Source organism: Ahaetulla prasina, chromosome 1 (genome assembly GCF_028640845.1).
Source record: "Ahaetulla prasina isolate Xishuangbanna chromosome 1, ASM2864084v1, whole genome shotgun sequence".
Lineage (NCBI taxonomy): Eukaryota > Metazoa > Chordata > Lepidosauria > Squamata > Colubridae > Ahaetulla > Ahaetulla prasina.
Genome location: NC_080539.1, coordinates 66,410,797 through 66,429,718, shown reverse-complemented (window position 1 = coordinate 66,429,718; position 18,922 = coordinate 66,410,797). Strand labels below are relative to the sequence as shown.

The following is an 18,922-nucleotide window of genomic DNA, read 5'->3' as shown; positions in this document are numbered from 1 at the left end:
GAGGTGAAAAATAGGTTTGATCTATTGGACACTGCTGAGAAAACACCTGAACTATGGTAGGACATTCAGTCAACCTTATTGGAATTGCAGAATGTATACCACTCAAGAAATCGGAGAAAAAGTGCAAGTGGCTCCCAGATGAAACCATCAAAACAGCTGAGCAAAGAAAACCAGCTAAGGCAGCGGGCAAACTGGAAGAAGTAAGAATACTAAATACAGCTTTCCAGAGGAGAGCAAAGAAGGATAATTAAGTTTACTGGGAGTAGTGATGTAAACAGTTTAAAATGGACGACATGAAGGGTCACCGGCCATCCTTGAGGAAGAGATCATATGGGCTATCTATAGCAATAGCATTTAGACTTATATACCACTTCACATTGCTTTACAGCCTTCTCTAAGCGGTTTACAGAGTCAGCATATTGCCCCCAACAGTCTGGGTCTTTATTTTACTGACCTTGGAAGGATGAAATTGTGATAGTGAAACAACATTTTTGGCATTTTTTAAAATCACAATTGAAAATGTATTTCAAGTTGTGGTTTCCAATTCTGATATGGAGGTAAACTAAAATAAAGAAGCCATTGAAATGAGCAAGATGTGAAATTAGAAGACACTGAATTATGTTTGTAACAGTCAAACTGAATGGGAAATATGTTTGAAACATTTTAATGTTATGCATTTTAGCTTAGAGATAAAATTTTGAATGAGATTTGAAGTGTTGGTATATTTGAAGCAATGTGTATGAACTTTTATAGATGTTTATGATCTCTGAAATCAAGATGATATAGGGTTTTTTTGGCAGGGTGGGTTGGAGAAATTATAAAGTAGAATTCTTGTGGTTTCCATAGTTTTTAATTCCAAATGTACAGTAAACCATATAGGAGTTAAATAGCTGGAACTACAACTGAGAGATAGAAATAATTTTAATTTGAAACAGAGGAGAAAATTATACTTGCAGTGATCAATGCAGAGACACACAGAAATAAAGGGGCCTTGTAGATCTGTGGTGAACAATAGCAGGAGGAAATAGTGTCTAGGAAAGATACACTTGGAGAAATTAATAGGTTCCGAAAGAGAAGTGATGATTCAGTTAGATATAGAAGAAGAAAAAGGAAGTTATTTGAAAACTCATTAGACAGTTAATGTTGCAGAAATAGGTTGTTTCTGTTACTAAAACAAAGCACCTTTCTTGGTTGGGAAAAAACTGGATTTGACTATTTTGAACTGTGCCTAAGTACTGTTAATAAAGATATTATTATATCAGATTAAATCAATATATATGGTCTCTGATCACCATGCATGATGAATGTTCATGTTTGCTCAGCAGAATTGAAGGTTCTTTATATTAGCTGGATTTTAACAAGATAAAGATGACTGTTAGGTTTGAGCTTGGATTATGTTGATAGAGCAATTCAGCACTCTTTTCAAAGTGTGCAAAGGCATGAGGATTCTGTGTTTATACTCCCTGACAATTTTGAATATGCTTTTATTTCATATGTCTTGTAAAATTGTTATTTAATATCCAGGCTATTTTAACTGTTTTACAGGAAGGTCCTCAAAGGAAGAAGAGGAAATCTGAAATTGTAGAAGCAGCTGAACAGTTAGATCTTTTGGCTATTGGTACTGCTGTTGGTGGCATTTTATTATACAGCACAGTCAAAGGAGAATTACAGAGTAAACTAGTAAGTATGATATATAGCAACATTATTTTTCTGTTAAGAGACAATTAACTTAAAGTTGTTAAACAAAAGCTTAGGTGTGCAATGTTTTATCAGTCTGGGATAGCAGTTTTTTTTTTTTTTATCTAAGGCTAGAGTGGTGGTAACACTAGCAAAGTGGTTGGCGTTATTTATTTAGCCCTCCCAATATGCTAGGAGTATTAACAATGTAAAAAAGATACTCAAAGCTATGTTTCTGTCTGGGGGAAATTAGGAGACATAAGGTGTAAGTAAAATTTGTGCTTTCAGAAATAAAGCAGCTTAAGATAATGACTTTGCCTCTTAAAATCTTTTTATGTGATACAAATAGGCTAGTTTGGGAGGGCAATTTTAGGAGATTTAAAGATTTTTGTAAGTCAAGGACCACCTGTAAAGCATTTTGGTCACAACTGGTTTGATGAAAGTATCATATTTGCTGATAACTTTTCTTTTTACCTAGAATGGGCATGACAATAAAATAAACTGCATACGGTGGCATCAGGACAATGGTTGTTTATATAGCTGTTCAGATGACAAACATATTGTGGAGTGGAATGTGCAGACGTGTAAAGTGAAATGGTGAGTCTGGCCTAGTATATAAGTGTCTCAAAATTTCTGTTTTGCTATCATCAGATCAGTTTATCTTAGGTAGGATTGAGTAATGTGTAAAGAAACGGTAAGATTTTTCATCTCCAAATACTAAATTGAATATTATTTGCTTATTCAATAATATTAAAAGTAAATTTACAAAACAATGAGAAAATAACATTATGAGCCTTATTAAGAAGCATGATCTCAAACATAACAGTCCCATTGAGAGATTGCCTCTCAAGCTAACCCAAGGCCTAGATCAGGTTTTAAGGGCTCATTTGAACGAGGCCAGGTTAGGGGTAATACAAACTTCTGGGGAGGGATGCTGTCATGGAGGCAGGATTCATAAGTCCCATCAGATAATAAAGCTTAATTGAAGACCCTGAAGCATGCCAACTCTGTTAGATAAACAGGACCATTGAAGTACTCCCTCAGAATCTCAGAATTGTTGAAATAAATAAAATTAGGAAAGAAATAACTTACGACAGTTGCAATCACTAAAGGAAATTCCTGTGTAGTTTACTTTTCAGATAAATATCCATTCATCATGAATAATCCCATACACATTCTTATGGAAGTTTCTGAATTAATAAAATGTGATTGCTTTTTCGTTTAAAGTGCTTGGATCCTAACTTAATTTTTACTCAGCAGCCCAATTCCTTTATTTAAATTTAGAAATGTTTTCAATCCAGTGGAACAATTAACTGTAACACCGCTTGCATTATAATATAATATGCAAATATTATCTTGTAGGCTATTAGAATATATCTAATACTTGATTTTTAAATCAAGGTGTAATAAATATTTGGTCATAGTTTATCTTGTGAGGGGAAAATACCTTAAATTTGCAAGAGAGAAAAAATACTTTACAGATAACATCTTTCTGAAATGTAAAACCCAGGACTGAAACTTGAACCTTTTGTTAGGTATATAAACCATCTGTTTATGATCTTTACTTTTTGTAAGCAGTAAAGGGGGAAAATTGTATAAAAACTATTCTTCAAACTACTGGTTATATATGAGGAATAAAACAATAAGCATCTTGCATAAACAAGCTGGCCTATTTCATTTATTAATGAAAGTACAGTCTTCAAGTGATTTCCAACAACAACAAAAATACCCTGCTGTGATGATTCCCAATTGGTTTCACTCACTTCTGATACCAAGTGAGGATAATTTTCTCTTGGCTGTCTGAGCAGGCTGTCTTCAAGTCAAAATTTAATAATTTTGAGCACGTTAAAGCTTATCAAATAGCATGGTAAGTACATAGTTGGAAAAGTCCAGAATCAAACACATTTTTTTCTTCAATTTCTCAATGTTAAAATAAGGTATTCTGGTTGGACAGAATATTTTTTAAAGGTAGTGAAAGTAGACACATAATATTTTTCAAACTCTGGATATAAACTATAACACAAATGGAATTAAAACATTCCTAGATGTTAGAAATCCAGTTACCAGACTTTGTATCACATGTATTTCCAGACATGTCTTAGCGCCCTACAAAGTTCTCATTGAGAAGAACATCACCTTTAGTTAAATGGAGTGGGTGTTTGTAAGAGTCATTTTGTGAATAAGCAGTGTTTCCAAGGCAGTCATATTGTGTGTACAGGCTGTCAAAATTTGGGTCCTTCTTACCCAAATAGCTTTGTCATGGAAAAGCAGCTTAATCTGTACCTTCACTCTTTGGTTGAATTTTTCTGGCTAAAATATTAATATTAAAGGAATATTTTGGGTTCAGATTCTAAATCAAAGTCTTAGTGATTTAAGACATACATACACACACACACACACACACACACACACACACACACACACACACACCCTTTGTTAAATAAGTCTATATTACAGTAATTTTTAATTTGTTTTTCCTAAATTCACTAGTAAATGGAAAGGAGATAACAGCAGTGTGAGCTCATTGTGCATCAGTCCGGATGGAAAAGTACTACTTTCAGCAGGTCGAACTATCAAACTGTGGGACTTGGAGACCAAAGAAGTCTATAGAGTATGTATTCAGGGACATAGTGAACCTAAATGAGCTTAACTCCTTAATCAATTGCTTTACTTCATCTTGTTTAATAATATCATTAGCATAGTTGGAAACTGCTGGACAGTTTGCTGTGATGATACTTTTAAAAGGTGGTTTCAGCTGGCTGACAGTTGAATGAGGACATGAAATTCCTTGGCTGTGTCTGAGCACTGCCAACAGCAGTATTTGACAACGTTAATCTGAGTTCCTGTAAACACTATTGCTGTACACATCACAGGAATAATGTCTGGTTTGTTGTTTGTTTAATTATGAAAGTATTAATGGTTCTTAAACCCACTACTTTGGAAAAGATAATTATTTTTATCATTACAGTATTTTATGATAATGAACATGAGCATTCTCTTCCCCCACTCCCTCTCTCCGTCCCTCCCCCTCCAATATCATTGGGTAAAAATGTTTACCAGTTTCTTCTTATTCTTAGACGTTTAGTTGATTTTTAAACACAAATTCTGTTAATGTTACCTTCCATGGAAATCTGAAGGAATAATTGGTAGAATCAATTTATCACATTATTGAATGCTAAAGATTGGATCTACTGACATTCAAAGTTTGAAAGTCTTGTTGCAACCCAGGAGAAGTAACTGCAATTAATTCTCCTGGGCTGCAACAAGACTTTCAAACACTGAATTTGAAAAGTTGTGGTAGAAAATAAATTATCTGTCAAGGTTCTGACTAATGAACCCAACCAATTAGAGCACTCTGAGACTTTCAATTATCTGAAGAACTGTTATTAGTATATCGTTTCGGCAGGAATGAAAACAAAATCAGCTCTAAATATATGGTCACAGGTCTCAAATTATGCAATTAGTCTCTGGCCAGCACCTGTTGAGATGACCTTGGTTCCCACGGGATGATCTGTTGTCTGGTCTGAGATTCCAGACTTTCTCCCTCCCACACTGTGTGGCAAGCTGAGAAATGGAAAAATGGCTGCAGCAGGCCTGATCTGTTTTGAAGTTGACAGTATCAATTTTTCACTCTTCATTTAGCTCAACAGAAAACTTAAAATTCCTGATTGTGACTATATTTAAAAAGTGTTCCCTCGCTGCCTGTACTCTGAAGCTAAATTCATTCCGTTCTTTAGGAAAAATGACTTTCTTGTGTGACACTATTTTGGGGGCTAATGGATTCTTGCTGGGATACAGAATCTCAACTTTGGATTTTTCTATGCATTTTAAACACTATATCTTCCTGATCAGTCTAAATGACATTTCTTGTTCAGCATTTCACAGGACATGCTACAGCAGTCTCAATACTTAGGTTCATCACAATGTGGCCTCCAGCTGAAAATCAACCTTTTGATGGAATTACAGGCCTCTATTTCTTATCTGGAGCAATGCATGACCGGTTACTCAGTGTATGGTATGTATTTTTTTCAAACTCGAACAATCACTGTTTGATAATAAACTTTAGTCCCAAAGTAAGAAATAAAAACACAAAATAAATGAGGTTTGTGGATTACTACAGTGCATACATATAATATAAAATTAATCCATAGACTTTTCCATATCGTTTGTAGAAGAAAATTTCTCAGCTATTCTGTGAATATTCTACATACTGCTTTCTGATTATTTTATTCATAGCAAGCATGAAATCTTTGAGAAGTTGAATTCTATATATGGTGTGGATAAAATGGGCAAGGAGAAGCTGCTTTCCCCTTCCTAAAATTCTAGAACCAGAGATCACACAAGAATTGGGACAGACAAAAGAAAACAATGCTTTATATAATTCTTTATTTGTTCATAGAATTCATTACCACAAAATACAGTCTTGACTACTACTTGTCTAGCTTTCAAAAAGTGTTGGCAATCCAAGGGTATTACCTCTGCCTCTGAAGGCCATCTATATGGAGATCAGTGTGCTTTTTGTGCAGTTGGTGGGCCGCTGTGTGAACAGACTGCTGTACCAGATCAGCTAGAGGTTCACTCCAACAGGGCATTACTTATGTTCTTATGCTCTCCAAAATCCTTTTTATTTATATGTCTTTTCATTTTTTTAAACTGGTCCTGTTTTTCTCAAGGCAGGTGAGATCAGACAGGAAAGAAAAGAATGCTGTGATGAGTTTCACAGTAACAGATGAGCCAATCCATATTGACTTGACAATATCAGAAAGCAAAGAACAGGTAAGAAATAGAGCTTATTTTTTCAACATTGATATTCTAGTGCAGTGATGGTTAACCTTTTTGCCATTGTATGCCAGGAGGGGGGGTGTCGGGGGATGTTGCGCGCAGTGGGACTGGAAGTTGACAAATGGGCTGTTTTTGGCCTCGGAGGACCTCCGGGGGGATTGGGGAAGGCTGTTTTCTCCCTCCCCAGACTCCTAAAGAGGCCCTGGAGTCTGGGGACAGCAAAAAATGGGCATTCCAATCCTACCGGAAGTTGGCAAGCAGGCCATTTTCGGCCTCCAGAGGGGATGGGGAAGGCCGTTTTCGTCCCCCAGACTCCTAGAGAGGCTCTGGAACCAGGTGAGAGAGAAAAACAGGCCTTTCCCACCCACCCACCCCCAACCCTCTGGAGGCAGGAAACAGCCTGTTTCCCTATTTCTGGTGGGCCCAGAAGGCCCGAAAATCAGCTGGGAGCTGAGCTTGCTTGCCCACCTGATATGGCTACGCGTGCCACAGGTTCGTCATCACGGTTCTAGTGCAACAATTGAAACCACTTTAGATAACTATGGGGGTAAATTAAAAGCTGGTGATTTTTTAAAAAACTGGTTTAATGGCAAATGAAAATGAATTAATGATCTCCATTTTGGGCCACCTGTAGATTTGGTTTTCTTTTCCATAGAACCATATTTCTAGATGATCCATAATTTTTGGTATTGATTTTATATTCAGTAATGGTAATCCTCGATTTATGACCACAATTGGGCCCAAAATTTCTGTTGCTAAGCAGCAGTTATTAAAATGAATGTCCCCCATTTTACGACCTTGCTTGCTATTGTTGTTACTGAATCACTTCTGTTGTTAAGTTGGTTGTAAGTCGAAGACTACCTGTAATGGTTGCTGTTTGTAGTTCTGTTAATGATTTCTACTATGTTAACTGGTATATTCAATTTAAAGTTCAATATGGACAACATCTATACCTTATCTGCTTTCTTTTTTCTTTTTATATTTTTTTACTTTATTTTTCAAATTTATTTAAATTTTTTAAATACATTTTTAAAATGGTGGAAATGAAAAGAATGAATTATTATGTTTCCTAAACAGTGATTTAGATCACACATAATGTCATGGCAATATGGTTGGTGACTTTCTGGCTTGGTATGATAAGTAAATCATTCCAGAAAAGAATCAATCCATAGTTCTTTTTTAATAACACACAATCATAGTTATAGTCAGTTTATAAGTTCCAACTTTTTACATCTGAAAGGGACTAATGGTTTATTTCTGTTTTCTTATGTACGTTGTCCAAAATTTGAACAATGCCAGGAAGAATGAAAAGGAAGTTAACCAAGAGTTGCCCAAAGAATTTGTAGCTATAAAAATTCTTTACTTGGCTTTATATATATCCATCTAAACTGGTATTTTCATTGAAATGAATCGTAAAGAAAAGTACTTGAATGTAACTTTTATAGATATGCATGAAATTGTGTTTTGTTTCATGAACATAAAAAGTGGTTTTTTATAATCACAGCAAAGCTCTCAACATCTTTTGTTTCATTTGCTGACAACAAAAGTCTTGAAGTGCGTTTTGTTTCTTAGAATATTCAAAATGTCTGTTTTAAGCCTTGTAATGTTTTGGGATAGACATGTCTTCTTAAAATGACATAAAAGCACTTTTCATTGTCATATGTTTTGAGATAGACATGTCTTCTTAAAATGACACATAAGCACTTTTCATTGTCATACATTGTGTTATTAATTATTGAGCTTGCTACACACACATGCACAATGTATAGATAGCATTTATTGGATAAAAACTAAAATCATTTAATTCCATTTTTTAAATTCTTGCAGTGGGTCAAAAAGTAACCAAGAGAGCAAATTAAAAATAGTGATTATAATATGAAAAAATATATTTATTACAATTTTATATACATATACATACACACACACAAACACATGCACATTATTTACATGAATGATAATTTGTATTATTATTATTAAAACAGTTAATTCAATTGCTAAGCTTATAATTAAATCTGGACTACATAGCAAATTCCATATTTTAGGAATATTACATCACATCAATATCCTTAACTAGGCTATTTTTTCCAAAATTTTATTAATAGAAATGGGAAACAATGCAAGGCTATAATAGAACAAGTCCAAATAATATGACTTAAAAAAATCTTCAACTTTCTTATATCGCTAGCATAAAAAATCAGTTTTGCATTTTCTAAACATTATTTATGAGGTCAGTAAACAATAACTGTTATGATTAATGATGTTCATTTTTAAATTGTAAGTATATTTGCATTTTTTAAAATACGACTTGAATCAATCCATTGATTTTCCAAAATGGAATATTCACATTTTTCATTCCACAGTTGAGATATAAGGTATAATATTGACCCTCGTCATTTTTTAAAATATTTCATAAAATTATTTGCTTCTGTTCAAGCCTGTATCACTAAAAGAAGCTAAAATTGCAAGTATCTTGGAGGCTGCTAGTCCATCCTAATTTTACTGTTTAAATCAGTGCATGTTTTAATTGCATATATTACCAGGTGTATGTTGTAGGTTAGTCAGATTCAACATGCAGTGTCTTAAATATGTAAACAACATGTAGAAATCAGTTCATTTAAACTGTCAGGCTCAAACATTCCAGTAGACATGGCCACTTCCATAACACTATTAAGTGGAAGGCATCTTCCACCTCACCCCCCCCCCCAAATGCTATAGTGCCAGCTTCTTTCTATACTCCCAAACAGAGCTCCAATCAGAAATCTTGAAAAATACCAGAGAGAATGTATGCCAGTGGCATTCATAGAACTAGATAATGCTGAAGTTTGCTCTGCCTTGCAACATGAAAAGTTTCCCATTTAATTTAATGTTGTGATATGGAGAATCTGCTAGACCCAAGAGAGGTAGCTGTGTTGGTAGCTACAAGTATTCCATTGAAGAATATAGCATTAGTTTAGGTTCTTGGATTGCATGAAGTTGTTACTGAGCTGAAAATGAAAACAAATTTAGCTCTTTCGGGGTTTGACAAACATTTCCATGTCTATGAATTTTAAAAGGGGAAATTTTGATATAAATCAGTAATAAATTATATATTTAAGCTGATTTATTTTAAGTCTCGGTCTGTTTAAGATAAATGGATAGTTGGAATCAGTGGATTATGGCATTTTTTAACGATGATGAAATTCTGTTTTTTTCAGCCAGTGAAGATAGCCGTGGTATGCAGGGATGGACAACTGCATTTATTTGAGCAAGTTTTGAATGGGTAAGTTAGGATTAAAGAATCATGTGTTTAATCTGTTTTTAAAAACAAACAAGCCTATAGAAAGAATTACTGAGACAAGTTTCAATGTTAATAAAAAAATATCCAATAATAATAACGTTTCACTGGTATATCTAAATGTTTTCCAAGTTAAAGCAGATGTCCTATGGATTCCAGCTTTATAAATCAAGTGTGGAACTCTTGTGGTGGTGGCGGTGTGTGTGTGTGTGTGTGTGTGTGTGTGTGAAGAGAGTAAAACAAAGCACAGAAAAAAAGGCATATTTTTCTCAATAAATTCCAGCTCCAGATTCCAGAGCTTAGTAAATTGGCCCAATTGGCCTTATCACTTTGGCCCAGTGACTTTTTATTAACACATTAGAAAATAATAGGTATTGTGTTCCTCTAAGATTCCCGTGTAGAGTACTTCTAGTTTCAGTCAGTCCGTGTTGACTTCAGGTCCAGTTATGATTCTCAGAGTGTTGTTAGTAATATGAAGTCTAGACAATTTTCTTAGTTATAATGTCAATTTAGCCTAATTTTCTGCAAGCTGTGTGTTTGTGTGTATATATCTTAACCAAGTCCCCCTACAAATACTTTATATAACATATTGCATCATACAATATTAAATGTTTATCCACTTAACTGAATTTACATAAGCTTGTATCAAAGCTAATCATACTGTAGTTATTAAATATATGACAACTCAATTATTTCATGGTAAGTGAAACCATTAAGGTATACAGTATAAATATTGTTTATATTTTCAACAAATTGTTTTTCTGTAGCTATTGCAAGAAGCCCTTGACATCCAAATGTACAATCCAGATAGCAACACCTGGAGAAGAAAATGATTCCACACCAAAGCCAGTCCCTATCTTAGCAGTTGCGTTTTGTTCAGATAAAGAGTCATTGCTACTTGTGTATGGGAGTTCCTTACATCCTGTTATTGAGAAAGTGGTACGTATGGCTTTCTTAAATTCCAAGCTGGTATTTTAATAATGTAATTTTTTGTTTGTTTGAAGTTCTAGATAAGATTTATTTTTCTAAGTAACATGCATTGTAAATAAAATTCTATGTTTTATGTATTTTCTTCAATAAATACTGATTTCAGAATGAAAAAAAATGCAGTAAATCTATATTCTTAACTCTGCACGCTATGTACAGTTACATGCTGTTTAGTAATGATATTTTTCTAGAACTATTAGGGCATAGATTAAATGTTTAAATAATTTAAATGTGTTTTGGAAAAAAGAACACCCACAAAGGTATTAAAAGTTTTTTTGTCACCCTCATTTAATAGACTTTGAATACTACGGAAAGACACATCTGCTTTGTAAGGGACATTCAGAAGACACTGACCCTGAAAACAGAAATGGCTGTAACAAAGGTGAGATTTGAAATCAATATTTGCTCTCTAATTGGATATATCAGTTAATATGAAATGAGATGGACTTTAACAAGATTAAAATTTAACAGTATCCTCAGTTCTTTACAAGTATAGATGTTTTGTAAAAGAATAAAACCTAAACCCGTTTGCCTCCTTTACTTCAGTGATATCCAGCATATTCTGTGCTTGGTTGAATTAGTCCAGTTAAACGTCTGTATTGCACTTTGAATGCATACAAGATAGTTTCATGCTTGCTTTACTCGTATTTTGTTTACCTGCATGCTTACGTGGATGAACAAACCAGTGCTACAAGTTAGCTACATGGTTTATGATATGCTAATCTATGGAACAGTGAATGCTTACGGATCCTTGGATGTGCTGTGATGACCTCCTTATTGGTTTCACTCACTGAATTTATCTGAAGACACCTTCTCTTGGCTGGCTGAGCACATCGATTGGATAGAATAATGGATAGAAAGGAATTGCTGTCTAAAACACTTTGGCTTGCTATTATAGAACATAATTCTTTTTTTCACAATTTTCTGACTGTATAGCAAAACTTCAACGGATTATTTTGTGGAAGGATTATCTCTTGAATTAAAAATGTGCATTTAGTGTTTGGACTGATTTGTCAATTTGTCTTTTCTGTTATTTAAGGGTGAAGTCCAAAGTCAGTTTTGTTGGTTTTGTCCGATGTCTCTTAAATATAATCCATAAATCACGATTTTATGTACTCGTTTATTCTGTAAATAACTTGTAACATCTTTAATAATACATATAAGACTGGTCATTTCTAAAGAAAATAGGATGCAGGTACTCAGCAATTAGATAATAAAGATGGAAATTTAGGAACATTCCTTTCTTATGAAAATTATGTCCATTTAGATTCATAGGCTATATTTTGAAAATATTTTCTGTAATATATAGTACATAAATTGTGTCCAGCAGTAGGAGTCAGCAGTTCTATGTGTATTGTAAAATAGTTACTGCGGTCTCCTAATTGAATTCCATAAGTGATAAATATAAATGTATTGTGTTTCTTAGAGAATAAAAGAAAAGGCATGTGAATTCGAAGGAATTTATTTTTTCGTAATGTTTCAGTAAGATTAAATACAGATAATCCTCGACTTAAGCAGTTCAACAGCACTAACAAAAGTGACTTATGACCATTTTTCACACTTACGACTGTTGCAGCATCCCCATAGTCACATGATTAAGATGCTTGGTAACTGATTCATGTTTATGATGATTGCAGAGGTCATGTGATTACCTTTTGCAAAATTCTGACCAGCAAAGTCAATGGGGAAAGTAGATTCACTTACTGTATTTTTCACACAATAAGATGCTCTGGAGTATAAGATGCACATTAGCTTTAGAGGAGGAAAACAAGAAAAAAATATCTGCCTCTGCCTCCCAGCATCCATCTGGCTAGCATCCTTGCAGCAAACAGCCTGGTTAGCTTCAGCATATTATTACAGCCACAGCACATGGCTTGTCAGGGCTCCGCTCTATTGCGCCACCACCAGTCAACTGAGCTGAGCCGCCACCGGGGATCCCTGGAGCCTATCGCCAGCCATTCACCGTTGCCCATCAGCGAACGGGTGGGTGACGATCAGGTGATGGCGGCAATCTCTGCCTCCTAAAACAGCTGATTGGTAGTATTCCAGGAGGCCGATCCAACCACCAATCAGCTGCTTGGCAGCAAAGGCTCCAGCTGTCCCTGGTGCCACCGCCGCACCAACTCCCCTCCCCGCGCAATATTCACTCTATAAGATGCACAGACATTTCCACCCATTTTTTGGGTGGGAGGGAAGTGCGTCTTATAGAGCAAAAAATACGGTAACTGTTACTAACTTAATAATTGCAGTGATTCATTTAATTGTGGCAAGAAAGGTAATAAAATTGGCAAAATTCACTTAAAAATGTCTCGCTTAGCAACAGAAGTTTCCATTGTCATAAGTACAGGAAAATAATGGAAGGCCCTATGAATTTTGCTACAAAAGGCATAAAAATATTTGGAAAAGTGAAGCATATTTTCATCAGATTTTCACCCATTTAATCTATATACATTTAAAGAATTCCATCAAAGTTTATTTAGCTTTTATTTCTTTATTGGAACAAAACCATTATTTGAACTATAAAATATTGACCGTATATTTTGGAAGGTGACCTTCCAATGATTGCATTCTCAATCATTACAGTAATTAATTATTAATTAGTTCAAACGTGTGTAAGTATCAGTTGATGAACTGATAGCAGTTTGGTATTTATGGATGCCTTAATTGGGTTCTCAAATTTATGGTTATGAAGAAATAGGCACTCTAGTAGGGGAATTTTTGGAGAATTTCTCTAGGATTGTAAATTGTCATATATATGAACTAGCTATTCAATGCAATTTTTACAAAAGAAAAGTTTTGAGTTTTACTTGAATTATTTGTTCAGGTGTTGAATTTGATCAAAAATATTAAATACAGAACATAGTGGTACTTGGATACATATAAATATCTTTCTTCCCTTTAAAATTAGGTGAAAACTCCTGTAATCAACTCAGAGGTCAAAACATTAGTGCCTGGGATTCCTGGTCATAGTTCAGCTGTGAAATCTTCAGTATGCAGGGATAAAAATAAAAGGAAGACAGATGGCAAAGAGGTAATTGTTCTGCATTCAGTATTCTGTATTTAACCTAAACCACTTGTTGAATATTAATCATCTGCTTTGTTATGCTTCATACTCTGAATTAGAACTTACTGATTTTTTAAAGTATAATTTTCAGGCTGGGTTCTGAGAATTTTTATTTTCCTCAGAGAGGAAATACAGACTTTACAACACATTGATTTTCCTGAAAGAAAGTATTCCCACCACTGGAGAATATTAGGTGCATTCTAAACATTGTGTTTTTTTCATGTAGGCAGAGGCAAAGTCCAAGGATGTAATTTCACATGAACAAAAGTAGGTGGCCCAAAATATTGAGATAAACGTCTGTGCCTGTTAAGTCAATGCCATCCCTTTCTCCAGTGGGAAGAAGGTCATTACTTCTTTTTTTTTCTTCTGTTAATGGAAGGAGAACAGTAGAGTAAGTCTGGCTCTAGATCCAGTCATGGTTTAGAGTAAGAAATTCAAAATACAACATACATAAGAAAGGTGCTATGCAGATCAATAACTGAAGAGTCAAACTGATTTTTTCTGTTAAGTGATGGAAATGTGATCTGCGATGGAAATGAGATTTGGGGCAGCAAAGCTTGACCAAACCTCTTCCCTTTGTATGTATTGGATTACAGATCCGACTATCTATAGCTAGAGTGAAGACTGGATAAAATTGTTGAACATCTACCATTGCTCTTGTTTTTGAGGATCGGTTTTCTAAATTCAGACATTTAACCTCAATTATCTCTGACTCTGGATTTTACCATGCCCTTAAACCTGGAAGCACAATTAGCTATTAATTTTGTTACATGCAGTTATAGTATTATAAAGGAGAGATGCTCACCACAGGTAGCAAAAAAATGCTAACTTGTGTATTTTTTTTAATATCTTAATATTTTAATGTCTAGGAGAGTATTGAAGATCGCCTTAGTGCTATGGATATTGATGTGATGAAAGTAAAACAGCCATCTGGAAGCCTTCCACAAACTGATAATTTTGCAGTGCTTTTGGTTCAGGGTTTGGAAAGCAGTGATCCTGTGATTTTAAATGTAAGTATTAAAAGTAATACGATGGCTGGGGAGGATCTCTATAACATCGCAAAATTATCAAAACTTGAAACTTCATTATATTTGGAGTGTTGCAGTATTTTGTGTCTTTATGACAATGTAGTATATAGTATAGAATAATGACACAGAAATCTTTTAATAAAAGAATTTTGATGAACTTTATTTCTTACTTATCTAAATGACCTAAATTAGACTTTGAAGTTTTCAAGCTCAGCTATATTCCCACTTTTTGAAGGAAAACATGAAACTAAATTTTATATCTGTGTTAGGATTAAAAAGTTGTCTTCTCCGAGATCCATAAGGCCTTGGTAGTTTGGGTGTCTACTGATTCCATCATTGGTCCCTTTCTTTTTTTAACAGAAAGTGCTTCAAACCAAGAAGGAAGCAGTAATAAAGAAAACAGTAGCCAGAATTCCAGTATATTCTGTTATTCCACTACTGCGTGAGGTAAAAGATTAACTACTGTAATTCTAGCTTTTCTAGTGTATCTATAGTAAAATTTAAGCTTACTGTTCTAAATACATAATAAATAAAACTGATATATTGTAATCCAGTGTATGAAAAGAGATCATCTTCGATTTTCCAAATTTGTGGCTTGCGCTGTCTTGTTTAAGTCAGCCTTGAAACTTAACTTTTATGGACTTTTGTTTATCACAAAGTAAACATTTCTCTAGTCTGATGTAGTACTTAGGTGAATTCAGAGTCATTGTGGGGAAAAAACCTTCATTGTGCAGAATTTATTTAGTTGACATACTTTTGAATTTTAATTTATATTAGATTAATTTTAACTTATATTATATTATTATCCACTCTGTTATATATTTGCTATATATATTAATTTTTAGCTATGTGATTCCTGTATATATTGTGTACCTTTGGCCATGTATCTTTAAAAGTCTGCATGGGTATATATGAAAAAATACAAGAAAAAAATCTTAAAACTGACCATAGAGGCAGATGGGTTGGTTCTGGTAGATTTCAGCTTATACTGCAAATGGTGCATAAGCTGTGTTCACAATGAAATTTATTCACTACAAATATTTTGAAATAGTTTAGACTGTTTGAGAATTCATATATATCCGCATTTTGTTGAAGAATATACCATAATTTATATAAACATCTAAATGCATCTCAGTCTTTACATTCTCACTTCTGTTTCAGCTCACAAAAAGGCTACAAGGGCATCCATACAGGTAAGCATAGATTACCTAATATTCTCTCTGATAATAATAAATAGTGGGTGAGGGGGGTTGGTTGTAGCAGGCACTGTTTAAATTATTGAGCTGGGTTATTCATTTGAAAGCCATATGAAATGGGGCTCTCTTTGTATATCAGATTTGCTTGTTTAATTTTAACTTGTACGTGGTTCAAAGATGGCTTGGAAAAATTAGAAATTCTGGAAATGCAGCACTTGCTGTTCATTAAACCAGATTAATGCTGTTCATTAAACCAGACCTTTGTAGAAGCCTAAAAAGAAAACATGGTAGTGCTTAAAGACACACATTTACTTTAAAAAGTGGATTTCTTAAAATGTCAATCTATATAAAACTGCAGATTAGAGATGCAACATTAGCTTTATACCTGAGATTCTAAAAGATTTTAAAAGATAAAAGTTCATTTAGTCCCATGTTGTACATTCATCTGTTATAAAAAAATAAGGGGGACCCTAATTCTCTTTTTGTTGCTGCCTGTGAACTGTATAGCTGATAAGTTATTCCATGGATACTTATATCTGTAATATTACTTATCATTAATACGTGAGACTTGATCCATCTTTGTATCTTTATAGATGCAGTTTAAATTTATCATCTTGAAATACAATTTTTTATTTTTTTCTGACCCTCTGTAATAAATGAAAGATTTTGCTGTTATTTTCTAGTGCTTCACAAATGGTTCGATGGTTAAAACCTGTTCTAACTATGCATGCCTCCTATCTTTCAACAGTAAGTACTCTGAAACACAGGGCTTTCTACCATTTTGGTTTCATGTGGTGGGTGCATGAAGGGAAGGCATTTCCAGACTAATAAAGGATAATATTTATAGCTCAGGATAGAAATGAAAAGTCCTCAGTGCTCTCTGAGCTTGGTTGTTTTCTTGCAGATGTTTCATTACCCAAATTAAGTAATATCAGTCTAGCACTGATGATGTTATCTAGTTTAGGTAATGAAATGTTTGCAAGAAAACAACCAAGCTCAGAGAGCACCGCAAGGGTTCCTAATAATTTTCAGACTGTCCAATTCTTCTTGTCTGCTTACTAGTTTGACTATATTGCATAGGCTTTTTAAAAGTAAAGAAGAATTGATTCAAATCTGCTAGAAGGGCCAAAAACAGAGAGGAGAGGAAATTAGATTTCATGAATTGCCTTTTGCTTCTGCTGTCATAGTGTACAATTTTCTCTTCCCTTCTCATCTTGAATTTAGGCTTCTTGAATTCTTTTGTTTAAAGTTAATTCCTTTCACAGTTGTCATTGTACATTTCACTCTTGTTCCAAAGTTCTCTAATACTAAGTGAACCTCATGTTAAGTGCATAACATGGCAGTATAATTTTTGCCTCTAAGATGAAAAAATTGACAAATTTGAAATAGGATGAGGTAAGATGTTTAACTCTCAGATAACATTTAAAAATTATGCAGTAAGATAGGCGATCACTAAACAGGGCAGTCTAAGCAAGGGTTATATATAAATATAAATAAATCTTCTGTATGTTTAATATAGAAATGGCCTAGGACTATATTTGCATATGTCTTCATTGCCTATTCTCTTTTTTCTCTTTATCCCCATCACAGTTGCCAGATCTAGCCTCCCAGCTTGGAACATTATATGAGTTAATGGAAAGCAGAGTAAAAACTTTGCAAAAACTGTCTCGCTTGCATGGAAAACTATATCTTATTATCACTCAAGTAAGTTAAAGTTGATAATCCTGCTCCGTGAGCATATGTTACTAATAACAATGAGATCTTCTGTTAAATGTGGGAGGGTTTGCCAGTGCCCCGGAATTTATAACACGAAAGAACTGATGATCCATTTCAGAGTGATTTTGGGGGAAATGAAACTACACATGATCTGTAGCAGTCTTACTTAGAAAGTGTTTTGTGTATGATAATTTTCTCTGAAATAGTGCAGTTATCATGCATAATTTTCAAATGTAGAAGGTGATTCCCAACATTAAGGGTAGTTTCCCATTGATCATTTGAGACTGCAGAATTTCTGTGCGCTTGATAATTCAACAATTCTCATAAAAGATAAATCAGTTTTGGAAAAAGAAAAAGTTTATGTTAAGTCATCCAGGGAACTTCCAATCTTTAATTGAAGGCATTGCATCGACAAGCCTTTTATCCCACTAGAGACCTTTATAATTTTGTTTCAGTAGAGGAGTTTTACAGATTCACTGAGGATATAGTAAGGAAGGCGCACAAAATGTATTTGTTCTAATCTTCAGGGATGAGGTTACAATAAATTTAGAGTTATCTTCTTTTCAGGTGGACGTTAAAGCACACGAACATATGTATTCATGTTTTCATAAGGCTACCTAATTATATATTTATTGATAGGCAGAACATAAATCTAATAAATAGAACAAGTCTATAATGACATTTCGTTGGAAAATAGATTAAAACATTTTTTTTATCTTCAATGGCCATTGTTTGCTATAATTTAGTAGCAGCTGCTGTTTTTTTTCTTGATACCAAAATTGATTCAGTTCAGCTCTTACAGTGAAATATAAAACTTGTAGTTTGTTACAGATGTTGCAGAGTCCTATTAATGCAGAAACAATTCAATTTTTTGAGTAGAGAAAGAATCTGTTAATGCCAGCAAAAAGTAATCACTTTTAATATTTGGGTTGGAGCTTCAGTTATCTTTCTCTCTCTCAATATTTTTTCCTGCGATATTTATTTAGTTATTATCTTAAGCATATAACAGCACTGGACAGAGTGGTTGTGCTGTCGCTTTCGGTTGCATCTAGATAGAAGTTAGTTAGAGCCTTGTTTTGTATAGAAGATAATGTGGATTCTAGTCATAGATATTAAAAAGTTTATGTCGAACGACATTAGTTTGTAAGATGCCTTCATTACTTGCTACAGACTAATGTACATTTTGAGTTTTTGGAAA

The 18,922-nt window shown here is 34.1% G+C and overlaps 1 protein-coding gene and 3 non-coding genes across 4 annotated transcripts in view; all 4 read left to right on the top strand.

The window, feature by feature from the left end:
* Nucleotides 1-18,922, top strand: part of WDR43 (WD repeat domain 43) — a 28,119-nt gene that overhangs the window by 3,021 nt on the left and 6,176 nt on the right. Inside the window, exons 2-15 of the mRNA XM_058162028.1 lie at nucleotides 1,546-1,680; nucleotides 2,156-2,274; nucleotides 4,168-4,288; nucleotides 5,553-5,692; nucleotides 6,351-6,453; nucleotides 9,654-9,718; nucleotides 10,501-10,672; nucleotides 11,016-11,102; nucleotides 13,629-13,751; nucleotides 14,654-14,794; nucleotides 15,173-15,259; nucleotides 15,974-16,005; nucleotides 16,692-16,755; nucleotides 17,599-17,712. Coding sequence (XP_058018011.1) covers nucleotides 1,546-1,680; nucleotides 2,156-2,274; nucleotides 4,168-4,288; nucleotides 5,553-5,692; nucleotides 6,351-6,453; nucleotides 9,654-9,718; nucleotides 10,501-10,672; nucleotides 11,016-11,102; nucleotides 13,629-13,751; nucleotides 14,654-14,794; nucleotides 15,173-15,259; nucleotides 15,974-16,005; nucleotides 16,692-16,755; nucleotides 17,599-17,712 — 1,503 coding nt within the window. The remainder of the gene's footprint in view (nucleotides 1-1,545; nucleotides 1,681-2,155; nucleotides 2,275-4,167; nucleotides 4,289-5,552; nucleotides 5,693-6,350; nucleotides 6,454-9,653; nucleotides 9,719-10,500; nucleotides 10,673-11,015; nucleotides 11,103-13,628; nucleotides 13,752-14,653; nucleotides 14,795-15,172; nucleotides 15,260-15,973; nucleotides 16,006-16,691; nucleotides 16,756-17,598; nucleotides 17,713-18,922) is intronic.
* LOC131189381 (small nucleolar RNA SNORD53/SNORD92) lies at nucleotides 3,408-3,485 on the top strand. The gene has a single exon (XR_009152995.1). It is a non-coding gene; the product is annotated as a small nucleolar RNA SNORD53/SNORD92 (small nucleolar RNA).
* LOC131189383 (small nucleolar RNA SNORD53/SNORD92) lies at nucleotides 4,399-4,483 on the top strand. Its single transcript, XR_009152997.1, has one exon. It is a non-coding gene; the product is annotated as a small nucleolar RNA SNORD53/SNORD92 (small nucleolar RNA).
* On the top strand, nucleotides 11,478-11,552 carry LOC131189382 (small nucleolar RNA SNORD53/SNORD92). The gene has a single exon (XR_009152996.1). It is a non-coding gene; the product is annotated as a small nucleolar RNA SNORD53/SNORD92 (small nucleolar RNA).